At 34.1% G+C, this 20,088-nt stretch overlaps 1 protein-coding gene across 1 annotated transcript; it reads left to right on the forward strand.

Moving 5' to 3' along the window:
- Positions 1 to 720: 720 nt before the first annotated feature.
- Positions 721 to 13,506, forward strand: Damm (Death associated molecule related to Mch2 caspase). Its single transcript, XM_073957049.1, has 4 exons — positions 721 to 2,441; positions 12,332 to 12,613; positions 12,678 to 12,813; positions 13,105 to 13,506. Exons 1-4 carry the CDS (start codon positions 953 to 955, stop codon positions 13,181 to 13,183), a joined length of 1,986 nt encoding a protein of 661 aa, XP_073813150.1. The 5' UTR covers positions 721 to 952; the 3' UTR covers positions 13,184 to 13,506.
- The last annotated feature ends 6,582 nt before the right edge of the window (positions 13,507 to 20,088 follow it).

Here is a 20,088-nt window from a genome sequence, read left to right on the forward strand (position 1 = left end):
TTTTCAGTAGAACAGTTGAAAAGGTAAACTGTTCTATTGAAAATATTTACCTTCTTAACATAACATTTGTAAAAGGCATTTGTTTGCCTTAGAAGATTTGCTCGGATCGCAGAACCTGTCTGCTATAGTGTAGGGAATCCGTTCATTCTGTCATACATATGTTTCTGTTTCCGAATAAAAACAAAAACACAACCCGCAATAATCATTTCAAATATACATATAGGTAACGATGATGATGACGATGATTCCCCGGAATAAAGAAACAAAAAATAAAAAACAAAGATATCCCCCCAACAAGGCAAAAACAAAGAAGAGCAACAAAAATACCCGCAGTAATCATTGACAATAACAAAAAAACATATTGTTGCAGTACTTCGTAAATGGATGGAATAAATTATTTTCAAATAAAAAAGAAATGCTATCCCTCTCCTTCTCCGATGCATATAAATTCAACTGAGAGTGAGAGTTCATGGCAAAATATTATGTTTTTTCGGAAAAGAAAGCTGAGAATAGGCCTTAATTCGGGTGACAATTGCCAAATTACGGTTATTCGCCATCAGAAAGTGTATCCAATGGATATGCCATGTATCTGTGTTCGTTTGGTTATGCCCCTACCTGTTTTGGTGAGATTTGTACGTGAGACCTCTTGCTTGAATAACTCTCAAAGAGAAAGAAAGGTAATCAGTCGGTTGGGTTGGTTGTTCGGTGGGTTCTGCTGTTGATTGAGTATTGGAATTTTCTCTTGACATGTTAGTATTTCGCAAGACACCAACGGAGTAATACGATCGTAGCGAGTAGTGACTAATCGTGACAAAGTCGTTGAGTAAATTAAATAAAGAAAGAAAGAACACACAAGACCTAGAACAAAATAAATTGGTTTGACATTCAAAGTGATTTGTGAAGCAAGTATTGAGGGTTTATTGTAGAGTGAAAATTACAAAACACTGTCTATATGAAGTGGAGTTGGGGAAAATCGGATAAAACCAATGAAAACGAGGAAAAGACGGACACCACAATGAGCAAGGCATTGGTTAAACAAGATCCTCGTACAAAGGTTAAAACAACTTCCGCCCAATCGGAAACCACCAATACCACCACCCAAAATGCCACCATATTCAATAACAATGCCAAGACAATTACCTTTCAGACTACAAAACAAACGGTAACGTCGCGACAAACTGCTCGTGTAACGGAAATAACAACACGACGCACTCCGACGCCACAAGAGCTGGAGGAAATGATGCGCCTGTTGGCAATGAACAAAAAAGCTGAGACAAAAACTTTCACAACAACTTCAACAACATCAGGTGTTCAGCTTCGGCGTAATCGTCCCAATAACCTGCCAGCCTTAACCTCCTCCTCATCATCATCATATTCCCCCTCGCGTAATTCCATCAATAGTTTGAATAACAAAAGTACGCCAAAATTCAAGAACACCGCCGCTTCACCGGTTTCACGTCTTATCTTTAACTATGAGTCACATCATCAGTCGGGTAGTGGTAGTAATATAGGTGATGGCCCTAAAACACCAACAACACCAACATTGGTGAAGACACAAACAACAACAGTGACTGAGAAAAATGGTCGTACCATAACACAGCGGGTTGAGGAGCATCGCATCAAATTGGATGCCAAATCATTTAAGCTTTCATCACCGAATTCACCTTTGACCAGGAATTATATGGGGGAGGATAGTTTTGCAGCGCGAGATGCCCAACCATTTAAATTGCCGGCCTTGCCAGCTCCTCCGTCTTTGTCGTCGTCTTCATATTCCAACTCCAAATTTGGCAGTTCGTTAAACAAGCCTTCCTCAAGCAGCAGCAGCACAAGTTCCTATACCTCACCCTACAGTAATAAACAGTGGTCTACAACGGCGGCAGGTGTGGGGAAAACAACAGCATCGAGCATTTCGAATTTGAGCTTCGGTAGCACAAGCAAACCCAGCGCCTCCACCACAACTTCCCTGACCTTTAGTACTACTTCCAAACCGATCTCATCTGTAACCAGTAGAGGTGCCAGCAACCCCAGCAGCAGCAGTAGTAGTCTATTTTCTGCATCCAGTAACAACAAACCAGGATCACTGTTTAGTTCCTGGAGTGGTTCTGGTGCTGCAACAACCAAAGCAGATGCCAAACCTTTTCCAAAATCAACAACATCAACCTCCATTAGTTCTCCCTATACCACCTCATCATTTAACACAAAACCCGCCGTTAAAAGTGCCCCAGCCTCGTCGGTGGCGAAAAAAGAAACTGGACCCCGTCTCAAACCCGGCTATGCCTATATCTTCAACAATGTCATCTTTGATAATCCCAATAATGAGGAACGCATTGGCAGTACTGAAGATGTCAAGGCGCTGACTCAAACTTTTGAATTTTTCAAGATGAAAGTGTCGGTTATTGAAAATGCCAAAGTGGATAAAGTTAAAAAGACTGTTGAAAAAAGTAAGTGCAAATGTGAAATTCAATTTCGATTTTCAATTCCAAGAGAATGTTTTAGAAGAGTACCCCAAATCGCCAAAATGTCTGCTGATAACATTGTTTACCGCGAACCTCTTTTTATACCCTCCACCATATGGAGGGTATAATTAAATTTGTCATTCCGTTTGTAACACATCGAAATATTCGTCGGAGACCCTATAAAGTATATATATTATTGATCAGCATAAAATTCTATGTCGATTTGACCATGTCCGTCTGTCCGTCCGTCCGTCCGTCTGTCCGTCCGTCTGTCTGTCTGTTGAAATCAAGATACAGCTCGCAATTTTAAAGATAGAGAGTCAAAATTTGGTACAGAAGTTTTTATTACTTGCAGGATGGTTGGTATTGAAAATGGGATATATCGGTCCACGTTTTGATATAGCCCCCATAGAACGGTACCTCCCGATTTTCGGTAATTTTAAGGTTTTAGCTTCATTATCCTAGCCAAATGGCTGAAATTTGGTACGTAGTCTTCTTTAGGGGTATACAACTTTCTCCCAGAATTTTGTCAGTATCGGTCCATATCTTCATATAGCCCCCATAGAACGGTACCTCCCGATTTTCGGTATTTTTAAGGTTTTAGCTTCATTATCCTACCCAAATGGCTGAAATTTGGTACGTAGTCTTCTTTAGGGGTATTAAACTTTCCTCTAGAATTTTGTCGGTATCGGTCCACATCTTTATATAGCCCCCATAGAACGGTACTTCCCGATTTTCGGTATTTTGAAGGTTTTAACTTCATTATTCTACCAAAATGGCTGAAATTTGGTACGTAGTCTTCTTTAGGGGTATTAGACTTTCCCCCAGAATTTTGTCGGTATCGGTCCACATCTTCATATAGCCCCCATAGAACGGTACCTCCCGATTTTCGGTATTTTGAAGGTTTTACCTTCATTATCACACCGAAATGGCTGAAGTTTGGTACTTAGTCTACTAGGGTGTCCAAAACCGAAACCGATTAACCGGTTAACCGGTTTTGAGTTACAAAACCGAAACCGGTTTTCGGCAAAAACGTCATTTTCGGTTAACCGAAAAAACCGGTTGTTTGTGTCGGTTAACCGGTTTTAAAAATATAGTAATATTTTAATATTAAACTAAAATTATATTCTTCAACGTAAACTGAAATTAAATAACACAAGGTACGGGCCAAGTTGTAAATGTCAGATACCTTTAAATTTGAAAAATAATTTGTGTAAAATGTATACTTGTGCCAATATAGCTCAACTGAACTATCTTTGACAAAAACTGCGTATACGTAATATCGCAAGTTAGTTTGAATGACGTTTCCCATACGTTTTTAATTAGAACAGTAAACGAAGTACTTGTCGAATTAAAGGTTGTAAAGGGTAACGATAATAAAATGCATGTTTGATTCCGGCACGATAATTTGAGGTTCTAAACGCATGATGGAGAATCCAGACACAATAAAATGTACACTGAATTCTTTTGGTACACAATATTAATTTTGTTGTCTCCACTTCGAGGTTGAATGTCAAATAACAGGGATATTATGAGATAATTATATAATAATGAAGTCATTATACTTAATTTGTCCCTTTCCGCAAATTTTTAATCGAATATTTATCAATTATTAGCCATTTTGTGCCTATTTTACAAAACCGGTTTAAACCGGTTAACCGGTTTTGAAAATTTTTGAAAACCGAAAACCGGTTTTTGTGAAAATTGAAAATTTCGGTTAACCGAAAACCGTTTTGTTTGGAAAAACCGTTTTTTTTGGACACCCTATAGTCTACGTTGGTGGTATAAAACTTTCTCCCAGAACTTTGTCGGTATCGGTACATGCCTTCATATAGCCCTCATAGAACGGTACCTCCCGGTTTTCGGTATTTTGGACGTTGTGGCCTCAATATTCCACCGAAATGGCTGAAATTTGGTATTTAGACTTCGTTGGGGGTACTCAAACTTCCCCCTTAAATCTGTCGGTATAGGTCCACGCCTTCATATAGCCCCCATGGAAAGGTACCTCCCGATTTTTCGTATTTTGAAGGTTGTGTCTTCAATATTCCACCAAAATGGCTGCAATTTGGTATTTAGTCTTCAATGTGATATAAACTGTTCGCCAGAAATATGTCTGTACAGGTCCATGCTTTCATATTGCCCCATTTCTGACTAAAATTCGTCGGTATAGGTCCACGTTTCGATATAGCCCCCATAAAACGGTACCTCCCGATTTTCGTAATACTGAAGATTGTGACGTCAATATTCAACCGAAATGGCTGAAATTCGTTATTTCGCCTTCCAAGAGTTATACAATATTCCAGAAGAGTATTATCAGTGTAGGTTCACGTCTTCCTATATCCCCATAGAAGCGTACTTCTTGATTTTCGGTATTTTTTAAGTTTTAGCCACATTCTCTTACCGAAATATAGGAAATTTGTGGTATTTAGTCTTCTTTGAGCCTAAAAACTTTTCGTCAGAAATTTGTCGGTATAGATCGACGTTTTGAAATAGCCCCCCTAGAATGGTGCGTCACATTGTTTTACCGAAATTGCTGAAATTAAGTATTAAGTCTTCTTCATACACGAAAGGAAACTGATTATTCCATTTTACTTCAATACAACTTGTGGTGGAGGGTATAACAAGTTCGGCCCGGCCGAACTTAACGCCGTTCTTACTTGTTTTATTTAGTGGTGAATTAGCGCTAGATGAGTTGATTAATTACAGTGATTCAAGTTGGACAATCATGCCATACATGACTCCATACATTTGTGTGTATATATGTTCCAAAAGTGTGCAAACAGAGATAAAACTGTTGAAAGGTGTATGTGTTCCAACAGTTGAGGTCAAAATTAATCGGTGTAAACAAATAAAATTTAATGGAACACATTCTTATAGTACGTTTACATATAAATCGATTTAGTAAAGCCACTGGATGTGAAATGTCAATTCCATTGCGTATAAATACGGCAGATTAATCCTCATAAAGAAAAAAGATCTAATGTAAACCTGGTATTATTCCGCTATGGTGTAGTCCATGGCACAATAATACAGGTCATAGTGGGATAATGCTAAGTTTACATTTGCGAAATCCACTCGATTTCAACTGTCAATTCCATAGCTCAAACGTCAAATGAAACCTCATCTGGATTTCATTTGACGTTTAACCTATGGATTTGACAGTTGAAATCGAGTGGATTTCGTAAATGTAAACTTAGCATAAGAAGGTGTTACATCAAATCATGTCAAACGTCATTTTGTATGTGATTTTATTCACAATAATGCATTTTGACAACTGGTATGAAGATCAGCTGTTTTTGGCGTTACACCTTATTATTCCACCATGATACAGGTACAACGGGAAAAACAGCTGATTATCACACTAGTTGTCAAAATGCATTATTGTGAATAAAATCACATACAAAAGGTAAACAAGCAATTCACAGCAATGCGTTATTGAGAACAATATTGATGTTTGGTCCATGATAAAATTTTGAGGTACATAGACAAATATTTGAATAAGTTTTATTTATTTAAGTTTTATTTGAACTTTTCATTCATAATTTTCCGTTTTAATTTTACCGATATTTGTCGTTATGATGAGTTAGAGAATTGCGCTACTGATCTTGATTTTATGAAAGCAAATTTTCAGAGTTTGGTATATTGTCTTTACTATTAAGATTATGTTTAATGTTGTAAATGAACGCTTCTATATTATTATGGGTATTTAGTTTTTGCAATGGAATATATCCACGTGTATACCATATGTAAGTAAAAGTTTTCAATGCTTTACAAAGTAAATTAATATCTGCAGTACATTGAATATGTCTTAAAAATTGTATAAGCCTCTCAACAATGATTTTTATACACTCAGCATTTATGCTAACGAGGGTATATGGGAAATGTTGCCAATTATTTCATATTCCATTTCCAAAAAATTGATTTTTTTCTTTTCGCGCTACATTAACGATTTTTGGTACATAGGTTAAGCAAAAATTCCCCAGTACAAATCCGATCGCGAGCAAATTTTTTGATGTTGCGGACAAATGTTATCGCGGTTTTATTTCTGCTTTTAAGAAAAAATTATTTTAAAAACGCTAATTATTTTGTTGAGCACAATTGTCACTAAAAAGATATCACGAAGTGACGTCGTTAAGTAGATTGCATAATATTTGTAAAATTTACAAAAAATTGAGAAAATCTTATATGTAATCCGAATTTTTTTAAAAAATAGAGGTCCATTTACCCGTCAAAAATTAAAAAAAAAAATACCAGATAAAGACTTCACGGGAAATCAAATGAGACCAAACTTATAATCATCGGGATAGTAGTTAGGATATTATAGCCAAAATAAGCACATATTTGTGTTACAAAAAACAAATTTTGCTTTGAAATAATAGTTTTCACATGCATTCTAGAGTTGAAAATATTGGAAAAATTCTATAGTACTTCTTTTATTTTTCTTGAAACTCCCAAGAAAATAGGCGGATTTTGCTTTATCTACATTCACATAGAAGGTTTCCTCAATGGGTTGTTGAAATAAATCATTAGACTTCTTAAACGGAAATAGAGTTCAAATAAACCGATTTAACTTATATGCATTATTAAAATATGTGTAAATCGCTTAATTATCAAAATCATTTTGTCCGCATATGATTTTCATGTACAGCAAGACCATATCTTTTAATTTGTATATATTTTTCGAAATATAATTTGGACGCTAAGATGTAGCATCGGCTGCATCTTAGCATTAAAAAACCTATAAAACATCGCTAATTTGCGCAAAGTTCATACAATTTCGTTCCGGTTTTAGTGTCACCATGAAAATCTGCATCGATATATACCTATTTCAAGGCAATCAGTCAAGAACCGTGGATGTACCATCACACACTATTTTTGGGATAAAATGAATGTAATTCCCTTATCTACTTACTTAGCTGGCCCATTACAGAACATTTGTTCCATAGGCCGAACTAAGACAAAATCACCATTCCTCTCTATTTGTTGCTTCGCACTCTGGAATACCGCGCCTTTTCATCTCATCATCCACTTGTTTGCGCCATCTATTCCTTGGCCTGCCAATTCTGCGTGCACCGCCAAGCGTTCCGTATTTATACGCCTTTTTAGCGGGTTCATCATCGCTCATTCTTATGATATGGCCTTCCCTTCTTATGATATGGCCTTCCCTTATCAGTGAAGTTTTTAAATCTCTGTTTCCGCAAAAAGGAAGATGCTGCACTAGTTTTTTCATAGTAGTGAAAGCGGCCGACAGAATACGCGATAAAATGCGCGATATTTTCAAAAACAATATTAGGTGATTTTCCTACTTTAGAATTTCTCCTATCTCGCGTTTTAGTAGATGGTCATTTTGGCTTTCGTCATATTTTGCCCAAACTTAGTCTCAGTTCGAAGATGGGCTACAACTACCGGTACTTCCCCCTCAATATTTAAAAAATTTCACTAAAAATGCAAAATGGAATGCACGATGTCTCTTGAACGGGGCAACCAATTTGTTCAAAACTTTGGATCTCCTAATATGTTGTCCAAATTTAGTTTAACTACCAAAATGACCGATATCTGATCCAAAATTTATATGGACGCGATATCTATCAAAAATAAGATCAACTTTCGTAATGGATTATGTCGGTCCATTCCTTTAAGTACCTCCTCCGCAACACTTTTGAATTTTAATCCTTATCCACATTTTTGTCGGCAAGTTCAAATGTCCAAAAAGGGCCACAGAATTCTGAAAAGATCTGTTCGTAGATGATAGTTTAAATTAGGATAGGCTGAGGGTATATCTCTGTCGGCAAAGCCGACGAATACTTTTTTACTAGTTGGATTGATATTTGAATTAATTCTCTATCGAGTTGAGCTGTTATGACCTAAGAGGTACATTGACAAATTGGGAATCCACCGAAGCCCCCACACATTCAACCATTATGCTACGTTTCACGGGTGGTTAGACCGATCATCAGGCATAATAGAAAAAAAAACATTGTAATATGCCTGATGATCGGTCTAACCACCCGTGAAACGTAGCATAATGGTTGAATGTGTGGGGGCATCATTTATATTTTGAGATGTATCAGCTACAGCTACAGGATGTATTTCCATATCATCATCAAAAATAAAGATCTTGTTGAGATGGCTGATTTCCACAAAAACAGATGATCATGTTTTGAGTTGTCAAACGACACATTAATAAACTATAATGTAAACATGTGCTCTGTTCCAGAACCTGCAAGAAGCTACTATTTTTTACTACGATAACATCTTTTCCTTTATGTTATCGGAAAAAATAGTAGAAATTAGTAGATTCTTGCAGTACTGGAACAGTCCAATGGCTTATCACATGGTAGAATCATTACAAGGTAGGGCATAGCAAACAGCTGATTAAAATTTTTTTCTATTGGTATGCTTATTCTTTTTCCCAATTTACATTGGGCGAGTTTACTTGCGGCAATTGTCAGTTTGTAGGTGAGAGAGGGTGCTGAGAGGCAAAGGGTTACCATATGCCTCACCCACCACTCTCTCCTACAAAATGACAATTGCCGCAAGTAAACTCGCCCAATGTAAATTGGGACTTACAAACCAGCATACAAAAATTGTGTATATACATACATATGTTTTGAAAAATATGACAAAATTGGTCCGTTCCAGAACTGCAAGAATCTACTAATTTTTACTATTTTTTCCGATAACATAAAGGAAAAAATGCTATCGTAGTAAAGAATAGTAGCTTCTTTCAGGTTCTGGAACACAGCAAATATTTTATACATATTAAAATTCAGTCGAAATTAAAACTGTTATTATAACATTTACTTTTTATATTTATTACAACATTGTGATGAAACAAACTTTTGAATATATACAGAAGCTGACTCTGTAAAGAAAACTTAGCCTCCCATTCATTTTTCGCTTTTTTAGTTAATGATCCAAAATATCAAATAAACAGTACAACCTGTTGCATATTCAGTTATCGTAATTCTGACAGAATAAGCAAATACACCAAGGCCTTGTTTTTCACAATTTGTTCGTTTAGTTTAGTTTTTAGGAATGTTCTGACAAAAAAAATTATGTAGATATAATTTGTTAATAATTATTTTCGTTAATTGAGAAATGATAGAAATTATGCGAATTTTTCGATAAAATGATAAAAAAATAAATTAAATGTGATTTTGTCAATAAAACAACATTTTTATTGTTTTTGGAGTGTTTTACCGTAAAAGATAGCCCATATTCATAAGAGGGAGAGCATATTCATCTGAGACACAATTTGCATTGCAAACAACAACAAAACAGTTGTTTACCAGCAATCAGCTGTTTCGCAAATGCAGAAACTGTCGTCTGTCAGGTCAAAATTAAATACAGTTCTTAATGCAAATTAACGCTGCCGTCTGTCTAGGGTATAATGCCAAGTTTATACTTGCGCTCCAAAATCCACTGGATTTCACGAAATCCTGAAATACACCCCGGTGTTTACACTTATTTTTTTGTTGATTTCGAACATATCACAATAATCAAGGTAGATGCATATGCGCAGCTGATCGAACATGAATTTTCAAAACAAGTTGTTGTAAATTGAATTAGTCATCAAAATATACGACAATATAGAACTTTGCAACTTTATTTCGAAAATTATCGTACAATTATCTATATATCGTATAAATTGTGTATAGTATAAACAAATGAAAAAATACAAAATGATTTTATCGTTGAGACATAATAATAAATTTTGATAGATAAAATTTGTGTTCAGAACTTGCAAAATATTAATATTTGCAGCAGTTTTCCCGTTTAGTGCTAAAAATGTGTTCCCATACTCCGAAATCTAGCAAGATTTGCACTTCTCTTTGAACAAAAATAGCGCCGAATAAAACCCTATTCTCCTGTTTTTGGCAATACAATTTTGGCCTAGTATAAATTAGCTGCATGTTAATTGGTATCTAGATACGATAGCTGATACGTTGATTTTGACATTTCTGCTGCAGTTTTTGCAATTTCCGTCATTTTTTCGTTCCCGTATTTTTAAAGAAATTTGTATGGGGAAGCAATTTTTTACAATTCGCTCTTTTTTTAACATTACCATTAAAAAGTACGGGAACACAATGAAAAATAGCATTGTAACAAAGTAATTTAATATTTCTTTCACATTGTTTACAAATTTTGATACAAAAATTTTTTTTTTGCAGCAATTGACCATCTACCTTGTTTATTGTGATACGTGAAAAGTGTTGCAACTTTTGGTACTTTTTTAGGCAAAACCAGGGTTGTATATCATGTGTACTGTGATTTCGATGTTGATTTCGCTGAAATCACGAAATAAGATGATTTCATTTTTGTATGCGAAATCATGATAAATTTTGCATGATTCCGCGCGAAATCACGAAACGCCTTCGAAATCACGAAAAGACGCCGAATGTAAACCAAACATAACACTCAATATTTAGAAAATTTGTGATCTTATAAATTTGCGGATTTCAGAGAATTATATGGATCAATGACGGATGCTTCTTGTTTCTTATAAAGTAGAAAAAGTCATAAAGGTGATTGATCGGGCATAAAGCTTAAACCTTTATTACACTGACACCTGAAATGTTTAACAACGCCTACTTGCGGTACATGTGTCTTATGTTTGGTTTAATTTACGAAATCCGATTTCAACTGTCAATTCCATTGCTTAACGTCAAATAAAATCCAATGGATTTCAGATGAGTTTTCATTTTTTTTTTTTTTTTTGACTTTTAAAACTGCAATGGAGGTGGCTACATCAGAAACAACCCCCGAACAGTGTTGGCTCGTGTCATTCGACACCGCCAGGGCAATGAGTTTTCATTTGACGTATTCCGAAAGGAATTGACAGTTGAAATTGGGAGGATTTTGTAAATGTAAACCAAGCATTGTAGTATGTTTAGACTTACGAAATAGACTCGATTTCAAATGTAAATTCCATATCGTAACTGTCAAATGAATTCGAGTGGATTTGAAACTAGGATTTATTTTACGTATATGATATGAAATTTGAAATCGAGTGCATTTATAAATCTAAACGTACTATTAATTCAAATGCGGCTATGACGTTCCTTTCTTCTGTTCAACAAGCCAGCCGATAAATTATGCGAGAATAGACCTGGGGCTGGATTCTCGTTCTATGAAAATTTGAAATGAAAACTTTTATAAAGGAAAAAACTGTCAAATGAAAAAAATTTTAAAGGAAATATTTTTCAAATTTTCATAGTACAAGGTCTTATGCCAGACTATGAAAATTTTCATTGAAAACGTTTTGCCATTTTCTTCAAAATTTTCATTGACGTCTACACACTTACATACATATATGAAATTATATGAAAATTTTGATATTTTCATTGCTTTGCATTGGTTTAAGAGTTACGAATTTAAACACAAAGAATAATTTCAGATTACAGAACCTTGTGTACAGAGTTTCACCCCCTTCACACCTCTTGCCTATAAACTCATTTTCACGTACATGAAAATTTTCATAGTCTGGCATAAGACAAGAATCCAGCCCCTGTTCGAGAACTTCGCAAGCAAAAAGTATTTGTAAGTTTTGAGTTATCGTACATACCTAATGTCATTCTGCCCATGTGTGACAGCCTTATACTACGTTTACATGGTGCTGGATTTACAAAATCCAGTAGATTAAATAAAGTTCCAATGTTAACATAAATTTAAAAGCCTTTCAGTAATAACTTTAAGTCGCATTTACATCAAGCTTGTTTTAATATAATACGTCGTATAAGTTGAATTGAATATCTGTCAAATAAATTACATATTTGTCAGCAGCGTATATTCCATGACTCTCTACACAATTCTTCTCACACTTTTTTTAATCCATGTTCTAATCATAACTTAAAATTATTTCCCATTTGTAGTTCAATCCAAAGACTTCACCGAATATGCCTGCATTGTTATTGTAATCTTAAGTCATGGTAATCGTCACGAAGAGATTGCTGCCAAAGATGGCCACTATTCAATAGATGATCATGTCCTGTTTCCCATATTGCGCAACAACACATTGAATGATAAACCGAAAATGTTTTTCATACAAGCCTGTAAGGGCTCGATGGAAAGTAAAGGATACTATACAGATGCGACACCATTTTCACCCCCTGGCAGTGCCAATGAAATCCTTAAATGTTATAGTACTTTTGAAGGTATGTACTGGTATACTTTGTCAATTTTGAAAGATATTAATGTTTTTTATTTACCATTTTGCAGGTTTTGTCTCCTATCGCACCGAAAAGGGTTCCATATTCATACAAAGTCTTTGTAAAAATCTTAAACTATTTGGCAGTACGAAAAATATCAAGGATATAATGGAAACTGTGACGTTGCTTGTTAAACAACAATCGATGTAAGTATTCAATGTCTAACATATGCTTCTGGAAATTCCAGTAGGCCTATTCTGTAACATTTATCGATTAAAAAGTCGTTAAAATTTCTTTTGTTTTTGTAACAACTACAAAACAAACAAAAGAAATTGTTGTAAAACAATGGGTAAAGTTGTTAAAAAGTTACAGAATAGAGGGGCAGAATAGATTTTTTTACACTAGTCTTAAAAATTAGAAACAAATTATTCTTTCTTTCTATTAGAAATAAATCTTTTTATATTATTTTTAATCATTGTCCTTAATTTTATTTCCAGGAACAAACAAATTCCAGCCTATACCAGTACGTTAACGAAACCCTTTGTTTTTGGTGACTATGTAAAATGGGCTAAATAATTCAAAGGTTATTGAATTGGCTATTAAATGAATAAAATATAAGAAGCTGTGCATGCTGAGGATAATGGCTTCAAAATCACCAATGGCAACTCTTTTTACTCAAATGCTGTATTAGCAACAAAATTTATTTTCCGGTATCTTTCGATCAAAAATCAGCAGCTCTTAATACCTGTATTATGATACATACATAGTTCTAAACGTAATCTATAATGTGTGATTTATATTTAATCTAAATAATTATTTAAAATTATGAACTTATTTAAGAAAAAAATATAAATTTTCAATAAACGAAATTTAAGGCCTAATATAATAGGGCTTATTATAAAATATTCTGTATTGGATTTTTAAGAATTATTGTAATAAGAAAGATCAATGATCATGATACTGACTGCCAATGGAATAGTGTAATATTATCCCGTCAGCATTATTTCCCCTTAAAAAATATGCTACAGTAGTACTGCAGAGCGAAATGTGTCCAATTGGTCGTAGTATGCATTTCTGAGCAATATTAGTCTCCTACTGCGATATTTCCGATTGCTTCGTGAAATGCCTTAATTTTAAGTGAAACAACAAACTTTGGTGCCATGTTTAGAGACACAGGTGGTCTCGTTTACTGTTTATATAATCTGGTACCTCTTTAGTTGATTTGGAAACCCTCCTGAGGCTCAATTCTGTTTCTATTAAAATGTGAAATGAAAACTTTTATAAAGCAGGAAACGGTCAAATGAAAAAAATTATAAAGGAAATATTTTTCATTTTAATTTTTCATAGAACAAGAATCCAGCCCCTGATCTTATTATGCTGGAGGCAATATGTGTGTTCGTTTACTCAAAATTTGTACGAATTGTTACTGGATGTTGTTCGTTTACTCTCTACTACAATGCAAAAGACCTTAGTCGTTTACAAGAAGTTACTCTTATGTTACACGCTGAAACTTTCATACGAAACTTTCCCATTATGAGTAAACAAACACACCTAATATTTATTTTAGTTGATGGCAATTCATCCTAGTGAACTAAACAAACTCATAAAAGGTATAGTTTATAGATTTTCCGGTTTAAACCCTGTTTACATGTACTATGATCGGTACTCCGTTGGTTCGTATGGTAACCCTCCTAGTACGTATATTCGATGCCTAAGGGGTCGATTATGCATTGCCACTAAACTGAGTTGCGTTGTCAATTGTCAGCGTAACTGAGATGACATGGTGTATTATTGATGTCAACCCAACTGGGTTGTCAATAATCGTGTTATCGATCAGTGTTTTTTTCAAACTTGTGAACTCTTATTAAATCCAAAAGGCACAATTCGCATAAAAAACTATTTTAAAATGATAAGTTCAGTGGAATTATTTTTTGATTATGAAGAAAATGTACAGGACAATGGCATCTGTTAGAAGAAATTTGAGAGACAAATCGAATCCATTGGAATTGCCATCTGCACTGTAAGTAGAAACTCATGTTGGAAATCAGTAGTTTACATTGTATAAAAATTTTGGCACGGCGGTGGAAAAAACACAAAATAAAATTATTGTGACATAAAATACAAAGGAAATCAAATCACAATAATGAACAATCTATTATGTTTGTTGTCAATAGTTGTTAACAGAACTCTGAATGGCCGACCTTCTGTAGGCCTTGGAAGAAAGTAAACTCAAATGCAGAAGGTCGGGCATTCAGAGTTCTGTTAAGGGTTGTTTACACCATCTATCAATGTCGTATGAGATGTCAAATTTTCTACCTGGAATGTTGTACACATAGTGTGACCACTATGAAAATTTTCATCTATCAAAATGATTTGGCAACTCATATGTAAATTTTTCATTTAGGGAGCGCTCTATTTGATACGGCATTCTCGTATGTAAACATAAATTTATCAGCTGTTTTCTGGCATTCTCAAAAAAAAATTTGAAAAACAAAATCTTTAAAAAAAGAAAATGGAATGTTATGTATATTTAAATATTTAGAAAAGTAAATAATGTTATTTTCAGATCGATTGGTCGAAAGAAGCAGTCTTGGAAAAGATTGCTTTGTGGCAAAAACATGAATGGGTCTATAACCCCAAAAACCTATTCTACCACAACAAACATGCTAGATATTCATTTTACTTTAACCAAAATTAAAATTTGCCCAAATTTGCAACTCAACAATAAATGTAAACAATGACAAAAACAGCTGTTTTTATATTTATAGGTTATGTCATACGAAAATAACACTTGAAGGTATGAACGCACAAATTGAAAGTTGTATGGATGACGTCAATTTTGACAAACATAGAGAATGTCGAATGGGTGAAAGAAATGACAGCTCATGTGACATTGATATATGGTGTAAACAGCCCTTTAACAACTTTTGACAACAAACATAATAGATTGTTCATTATTGTGATTTGATTTCCTTTGAATTTTATGTCACAATAATAGCTCTGTTCCAGAACTAAAAAGTTTTTACAATTTTTACCACTTTTACACATTTTGCGTTCCCGTACACAAAATTTATATGAAAATCGTTTATGACTTTTACAACTTTTACGAATTTTACCACTTTATAAAGTACGGGAACAGGCCAAATGTATTTGACAGCAAACTAAATAGTCAGGGCTAACTAGTTTGGACTGAGTGTCCGACTGTATAGACTGTGCTCAAATGTGATTGAATTTAATGGAAACCATGGTATAAGTAAAGAGGTAGATTTAAATGAAAAAAATCTATAGAACCCTTGTTTTTCTTGAATTCCTAAAACTTCAAAATAAAAGCAACAAGTGGGTTTGTTTACAATGCATTTTTTGAGCATTTGATAAAAAACGCAACAAATGAATGAAGAGTTAAGTTTTCTCCACATAATCGAGTTGTGAATATGATAAACTGATTGTTTCAATTCATATCTATCTCACCAATTACTTCCATACAAATGGTCTAAAAATAATTTTAAAAATGATTGAATTCGATTGTTTTTAAAATAGTTTGGCATATTATTCAAACACCACACACACATACACAGTTTGTTTATATTGTTTTGAAGTTTTAGGCATACTCGAATGAAAAAAATTAAATTTACATAAAGCTTTGGCTAACCTTTCTTATTTAACCATGATGGAAACTTTTTTAATTTGTGTTTATATAATATAGTAAAGTTCTTTGTGTTATTGTTTTACACAAACAATAAATGCATTTTATTTATTCTGGGATATTTCGCAATGGCTTGCATTTTTATAGCATCTTTAGAGTGACTAAAACTGCAATCCGAAGAGTGCCTTTAAATTCAATCCAAAACACTACATCAAAAGCGGTGATTTGGATCGAAAATGAGTGCATCCTAGCTGTGTGCTGCGGAAGCAAAATGGAGTGCATCCTAACTGCGCGCTTCCTTGTAAAATTCATAAGTGAATTCATAGAAAAAGATGTACTCCAACGGCACATATACTGTACACTTGTAGTGATTCAACTGCATCCGCGGATGCAAACTTTTTGCTGGATTTTTAATGGTAATGTTAGAAAAAAGAGCGAATTGTCCAAAATTGCTTCCCCATACAAATTTCTTAAAAAATACGGGAACGGAAATATGAAATTGCAAAAACTCCAGCATAAATGTCAAAATCGACGTATCAGCTATCATATTAGATGCCAATGAACATGTTTGCTGCTAGTTTCTACTAGGACAAAATTGTATGGCAGAATTTTTGTTTAAAGAGAAGTGCAAGTCTTGCTAGATTTCGGAGTACGGGAACGCATTTTTAGCACTAACCGGAAAAACTACTGCAAGTACTAATGTTATGCAGATTCTGAGCACAACTTCTATCTATCATGATGTCTCAACGATAAAATCATTATTTTTTAATTTGATAATACGATATATAGATTATTTTACGATAATTTTCCAAATAAAGTTGTAAAGTTCTATATTGTCGTATATTTTTGATGATTAATTCAATTTACAACAACTTGTTTTGAAAATTCATGTTTGATCAGCGGCTTGATCATTGTGATATGTTTGAAATCAACAAAAAATAAGTGTAAACACCGGGGTGTATTTCATGAAATCCAGTGGATTTTGGAGCGCAAATGTAAACTTGGCATTACGCTTCGATGTGCGATACCAAAAAAAGCGGCGTGTTGAGACAATAATTTTGACATTTGGAAAGCAAGCAACAGGCTGATTGTGTTTCTACCATGGCACAATTACCAGGTAGATGCATCAGCCAACAACTACAACAAAAACCAGTTCAGTACTGTGAAATGTCAAAATTGTTTTCCAAAAATAAAGCGATTCACACAATTTTTTCAACAAAATTTTGTTAGCAGATATTAATAAAAGCATTATTACAAAAATCCACCAAAACTTCACAAAGTTTAAATTTTGTGTTTTCAAATACAACAACTTTTTTGACAGTTCGCAGTACATCAGCTGTGCTGATGCGGATACCTGTATGGTTGTGCCATGGTTTCTACCTTTAATTTTTTTTCTTTGTTTTCACTACAATTAGTCCCAATTTACATTAGGCGAGTTTACTTGCGGCAATTGTCAGTTTGAGGGAGAGAGAGGTGAGGCATATGGTAACCCTTTGCCTCTCAGCCCCCTCTCTCACCTACAAACTGACAATTGCCGCAAGTAAACTCGCCTAATGTAAATTGGGACTTAGGGCACAAAAGGGGCTAAATTCTGTTTCTATGAAAATTTGAAATGAAAAATTTTATAAATGAAATAAATGTCAAATGAAAAATTTTATAAAGAAAATATGCCTGTCTTCGTATTCGATAATTTGTAATAATTATTACAAATGTTTAAAATTTTGACAGTTGTATAAAGGAAAAGTTGCTGAAAAATTGTTTCAGCGACATTTAGTAAGTAAAAAACAGACCAAATTTGTAATAATTATTACAAATGTTTCAAATTTTGACATATGTATAAAGGAAACGTTGCTAAAAATTTTTTCTAAGCAACATTTAGTAAGTAAAAAGACACACCAAATATTTGTCATTTCAAATTTTCATAGAACAAGAATCCAGCACCAGGACAAGGTATGAAAAATAACCTTCAGTGCTGCCAAATTCAATGATTATTTTTCTCAATTTATTCATGATTGAAGGAATGTTTTCTCGAGAAAAATCTATTCCGTGATAATTGAATTCCGCAGGAATATTCGTGATTCTGCTGATAGTGATATTTTTAAACTAATTTTTAAATTAATGTCTATAATAGTATTTATTAACAAATAATTTTATTAAATAGCTATTTCTTGATTTGTTTGCTATTTTTCATTTGATTTGTAAGATTTTTTCCCAGCAAAAATTTCTTTGAATGTCATCCCTAATTGCAGTGTTATATTTTTACATCGCTCTGTTAGTTAACATTTGGGAGCTAATGTAGAGAGAATTTTAACATTTGGCTATTTGTCGGTTGAGCTGTGTTAATTTGGCCTGTTGAAATGTTTACGTTTTTAGAGCGAAGTGGCACCAACCAAAACATGCAAACATGCCCAGCAAGCATTTTTTATCGCCCATTACCCGAAGCAGTCACTCCCAGGTGATAGAACACACACATCCGCATTCTAATTGAAGTAGGCACACCGTTCGGAAAGAAATGTACCACGTCCTCGACACTACCTGTGAAAGCCGCTTTCGAGACTTCCTAGAAGTACTTTTAGCGATAAAATTGGTTGTGACGAAAAAAAAATATTTTTTGTTTTTCTTTTTTATTCTTTTAATTTTTTTATTATTCCAAATATTTTTTCAAAGTACCCTTGGTTTTAAAGAACTATTCTTAATTGAAATTGTCGTCTACATGAATTTTGTCATTTTAAAAATGTAATGTTGCCTGGCCTGGGAATCAAACCCGTGACAATAAGAATGCAAAGCGAACATGCTTACCACTGCACCACCGTACCATATAAACATCAGATAGATTAATGGCTTATATTAGTTCAAGGTTGTGCACGCCTTAAATGAACGTAAACAATCGAATTGTCTGCATAGGTCAGAGAAAGTGTCTGCCCACGCGATATCCGTAAGTAGTAGGCATTGTTTGTGTAAACAATCAATAATAGAATTTCGATCTCCTTTTGTGACACTAGGTAGTTATTCAAGAAGATCAAAATGGGACAGCAGTACATTTGTTATTGTAAAATGATAAATGATCGCTCTTTTATAGAAAAGAAGTTCAGAATTCGATTACTTTTGGTAGAGGAAGTGAGAAACTCACGCCCAAATGCTTGGAGGGTGCATTGCTATGTGTTAAGGCATGAGTGTGCATTTGTGGACATTAGAGCGTATAGCATAGCGGAATAAGAAGGTGTTACATCGATAACAATAATCGGGCAATTTACCACACCATCGTCAAAATATCGCATTACTGTGAATTGCTTGTTTACCTTTTGTATGTGATTTTATTCACAATAATGCATTTTGACAACTAATGTGATAATCAGCTGTTTTTGCCGTTGTACCTGTATTATTGTGCCATGGCGTATAGACTTGCTTTGTACGTTTATATTATATCCATGGCGGAATAAGAATCAATTGCTCAAAATCAGTCTAAACGTAAAAATTTATTCACAATAACGCATTACTGTGAATGGCTTGACTTTTTGTATGTTATTTTATTCACAATAATGCATTTTGACAACTAGAATGATAATCAGCTGTTTTTGGTGTAGTACTTGTATTATTGTGCCATGAGTAGATCCACAAAAGACTTGTCACAGTAAACACGTGTTTTATTTGCCATTTATTAAGACACAGATTCAAGATGACGATGTGCCTTTAAAGTTATTTTATTTCTACAGAAGTCCGTATTTAGGTTTATGCTATCTATAGAAGTCCTTTTTTTAAATAAAAGAGTTTCTATTTGACAAATGTCTTCGAATTGTAAATGTCCCTTTGAAAAAAAAAACTGTTTTAAAGAAGTCAC

Source organism: Musca autumnalis, unplaced genomic scaffold (assembly GCF_047663935.1).
Source record: "Musca autumnalis isolate F117 unplaced genomic scaffold, ASM4766393v1 scaffold_5, whole genome shotgun sequence".
NCBI classification, from domain to species: domain Eukaryota; kingdom Metazoa; phylum Arthropoda; class Insecta; order Diptera; family Muscidae; genus Musca; species Musca autumnalis.